At 57.4% G+C, this 4,169-nt stretch overlaps 1 protein-coding gene across 1 annotated transcript in view; it reads right to left on the bottom strand.

The window, feature by feature from the left end:
* Shisa5 (shisa family member 5) overlaps positions 1-3,532 on the bottom strand; it is a 17,174-nt gene extending 13,642 nt beyond the window's left edge. The window contains exons 1-2 of the mRNA XM_059268718.1: positions 3,333-3,532; positions 789-945 (exon numbers count right to left, since the gene is read on the bottom strand). Coding sequence (XP_059124701.1) covers positions 789-945; positions 3,333-3,402 — 227 coding nt within the window. The 5' untranslated portion in view covers positions 3,403-3,532. The remainder of the gene's footprint in view (positions 1-788; positions 946-3,332) is intronic.
* Between the last annotated feature and the right edge of the window lie 637 nt (positions 3,533-4,169).

Below are 4,169 nucleotides of genomic sequence, written 5' to 3'. Positions count from 1 at the left end.
AGCCTGGTCTACAAAGTGAGATCCAGGACAAGCACCAAAACTACACAGAGAAACCTAGTCTCGAAAAAACAAACAAAAAGTAAGGGTACCCCCCAAAAGTGCCCATAAAACAATACAGACTGTTTAAGAATACAAACAAAAGAAGGTACCTCAAACCCAGACTAGGAAGTCGGTGGGATGAGAGGGGGACAGAATGACCATGAGAGACTGAAGTGAACACAGACGGTGTGGTCTGGACTTGTGCAAAACAATGGTGACAACCTGCTATGAGCCGAGTATGACCGCTCCAACTCTAAATGTGTGGCCAAGCACAAAGAAAAACACCAATGATGAAAGAGACGTCTCGGTCCTCACCCATGACAACCGTCTACACAAAGATGGAATACAAACACGTAAGCTCCGCTGGAGGACACAGCCCAGCTCACTCTGGGCACACACCCACACCCTGTGCGCCGCATAGCACACGCATAACCACAGCACAGACAGACGTGGGGCACTCTCATAACAGGTGCCCACCCTGAGGACCTGTGGGTCAAAGTACACACCCAGAGCCAAAGCCAGCTGAGGCCACTGGGCCCAGCCCAAGGCTGAGTGAAACAGAACCCTTGAGGATGTAGGGGGAACGACTGAGTGGGGTAGCTCTAGGTAGGAAGCCCTGTCCAGAACAGGACTCCTCACACACTCTGGCTCAATGCTCAGCCCTCTGTCCAGAGGGGCCAGAGGGGCAGGGCACTCTCCAGAGGATGGATTGAGGTTCCTCCCCCTCCGCCTCCCCTCCTTGCACCCACCTGGCCTCTGGCTCAGTACACGTATCCTCATCCCACTGGACCCTCTTCTGCACATCAGAGCAGCAGTATTGGCTGGAACAGGAGCCGCAGCAAAAATCAGGACAGGACTCTGGGATCAGGCTGTCTTCGCCAACAAGCCTGCACAGCTCACCTTGGGCTGGAGCAGAGAAACAAGCCTGTTCCCCTGTGTCCCATAGGCCAGGTCTCATCCGTACCCCCGCCAATGACAGTGATTTTCCCAGTGCAGCTACCAGGCACAAGCCTGCGGTAGGCCACCTCAGGGGACCACCCCTCCTACCAAGCCTTTGTCCTCTCCTCGAGGCCACAGCAAGGTGCTCTGAAAGACGCTTCCATCCCTTGGCAGTCTGTCGGTTTCCTGGTAGAAGGCTGACTTTTCTACTTGTGAGTCTGAAGGGCTACTAGATGCTCGACCTCAAGGCAGAGTGTCAACTGCAAAGGCGCTAGGCGATTACCCTTTCCACCTCAACATATACCATTCTTGCCTATCCCTCACCTGCGACTCCACTCCTCCTTCAAGGCCTTATTCCAGGCCACCTCCCAAAAGCTGCCAAGCCCAGAGGTGTACAGTTGTGCAGCTGAACAGAAGCACACACCTGAGCACCTGCAGGCACAGGACTGTCTAATATTTAATCCTTATTAACTCCATAGCAGCCTCACCTGCCAGGCACAAATGCAGGGGGGGAGGGGGAGGAAGAGGGGGGAAAGGAAGAGAGGGGGGAGGGGGGAGAAGGGGGAAGGGAGGGGGGAAAGAGGGGAAAAGAGGGGGGAGGAGAGAGGGGGAGAGAGAGGAGGAGAGAGGGAGGGAGGGAGGGAGGCGCCTGAACCTCATAGAGCACCCACTCCCAGCAGGCTGAATCCTCACCAATGCACAATGCCATCCCCTACACAAGTATCCATAAAGCACTCATCCCTAGGCTAGGCATACAGCAGGTATTAGGGAATTTTTGTGCTCTGGTGGCACCAAGAGACACCCAGGAACCATCACAAAGCTCTCGGCCTAAGGGCAAGTGGTACCCTTGCAAATCTCAACAAACAAGGTCAAGTTGAGAGATACAGAGCAGGGCAAAGGGCTTTGGCTACCCACAAGCTTTATTTACGACACCCCGGGAAGATGCCACACACCATGTCCCTGTGTGTCCTTAGGCTACACTAGCACACCTGGAGCCACACAAAGGAGATCCCCGCCCGCCACAGGAAACACCCAGCCCATGAAGGCTCATCAGACCACATCTGCTGACAAACGCTTAAGCGTCAGCCTGGATGCAGTCCTGGTCCAGCACACAAACCCTGGTCGAACCCTGGTGGGAAGGCCCAGCAAGATCAGTAGAACATGCACCCCAGGGCTGTCAGAATGAGGCTCAAGGCCGAGGCACTGTGAGACTCTGAGAAAAGATAACTTGGAGGTAAGGAGGTAATGCGTTTTTGTTGTTTTGTTTTGGTAACACCAAGAAGAACCTTGCTCTGGGCAAAACTATAGAACGGGTATTTCTGACCACTGCAGGCCCAATTCTGCCAACTGGCCCCCTGAAGTGAGTACAGCCACAGCCACAAGCCAGGCTGTGCCTCCCAGTCAGGATCAACAGCCTGCCCCAGGGAGCTCTTCTTTCTTTTTGGGCAGGGTCTCTCTGTGTAGCCCTGGCTGGCCGGGAAACTCACAACCTTGAGCAGACTGGTCTCAATCTCACAGGAATCCTCCTGCCTCTGCCTCTGGAGTGCTGAGACTAAATCCAAGTATCATCTTCTGGTGACCACCCAGTGGGTCTTTCAGGCTGGTTCCCAGGCACAAATGCTACTCTGAACTCCAGACACAGAACAAGGCTCTCTAGACTGGAGACCCGTCCTCCCCGAGGCTCACTGCAGGGGTAGGCTGATTCAGTGTAGGGCTCTCTCTTCGCATCTCCCCACCCCAGGTCCTCCAAAATTCATGTCAGCCTTCAGGAAACACAGCCCCTTTCCTCTAGGAAGCCACCCATCCCAACCGAATCATTAGCTTCCATGGCTGGGCAGGGGGCTGTTCTAATTCCCACCCCAATAGGCCCCCAGCCTACCCTCCGAAGCCTGTGAGTCATTCCTCTAGGATGACAAGAGAAAGGGAATCTCCTCCACACAAGAAGCCAGCCTCAGGGCCCAGCTTCTCCAAGAACACAAGGGCCCTAGTAGAGGCAGCGGATGGAGGGCTGCCAGCCAGGAAGCAGGCTGTGAGGGACAAGGTTCCAGGAGGGGCCGGGCCGCCTTGAGGCCCCACCTGGAACTAACCCCAGGCGGGGAATCCTGCTCCAGCCCCTGGGACAAGTAGGACCTACCCACCATGAAGGACCCAACAACGGTGGCAGTTTTCTGGGGCAGTATAAGTTCAGGAGGGTAGGGGTAACAGGATGGAGTCAGTGGTGGGGTTCGCAGACGCCCCCACGGTTATCACTCCAGGGCTGGTGCTGTCTGGCTCGGTCCACAGACAGCTAGGGGAAGCGTCTGACCCGACCGGGTCCCTGGGCAGCGCACACCGCCCCCTCCTCCCAGGCTCACCACCCGGAGGCGGCGGCAGCAGCAGCAGCAGCAGCAACAGGGTCCGCGGAGAGGGCGCCGGCGCAGCCATGGCGAGACAGACAGACAGACGGGAGAACAGACGGACCAAGCACAGGGCCGCGGTGCCGCCGCAACCTCAGCGACCCGCGCGGCCCGAGCCTCCTTGCCACGCCCCGGCCTGTTCCCGGAACCCCGCCACAGAGGGGAGGAGGTAGGAGGGAGGGGAAGAGGTGGGAGGGAGGGGAGAGGAGGTGGGAGGGAAGGGAAGCGGCCGCCCCTCCCAGCCTGGCTGCTGCTCTCCCGCCCCCGTCGGCGAAAACTTGCGACAGGTTTCCCAGGATTGGAGGGATTGGTACACCCAAGTTGCCTTCTGCTCACGGGATACTTTGGTGGGGAGACCCCCTTGCAGCTGACTTAGGGGCTGGGAGAGGATCTGAGGGCAACGTTGTCCCAACACTTGAGCGCCGGCTGTATGCAGCTGGTACACCCGTCCCAACGTTGCCCTCAGGGAAGCTGCGATTTTTCTTGCTGGTTCAATGGATCCTCACACAGATGCACCTGAGGACCATGAGGAGTGATGCGGGGGGGGGGGGGGGGGGGGGGGGGAGATAGTGCTCAACAAAGTCAAGTCCCTTCTAGTAGATTTCCAGCCCTGAGATGACACCTCCATCCCCCAGTGACCCAGGTCCCCAGCCCAAGCAGCTGTTCACTCTGGCCCAGGGGGCCTATCCTGAGGCTAAGAACTAAAAGCTCCCAGGGCACATACAGGCCACCTCCTGACAAAGTTCTGAGAGGCTGCCTCTTCCCCTCGGTGTGGGGCAAAGTTCCTAGCATGGC

Source organism: Peromyscus eremicus, chromosome 7 (assembly GCF_949786415.1).
Source record: "Peromyscus eremicus chromosome 7, PerEre_H2_v1, whole genome shotgun sequence".
NCBI classification, from domain to species: domain Eukaryota; kingdom Metazoa; phylum Chordata; class Mammalia; order Rodentia; family Cricetidae; genus Peromyscus; species Peromyscus eremicus.
Note: the sequence above shows the minus strand (reverse complement) of the source record. Positions and strands in the feature narration are given on the sequence as shown.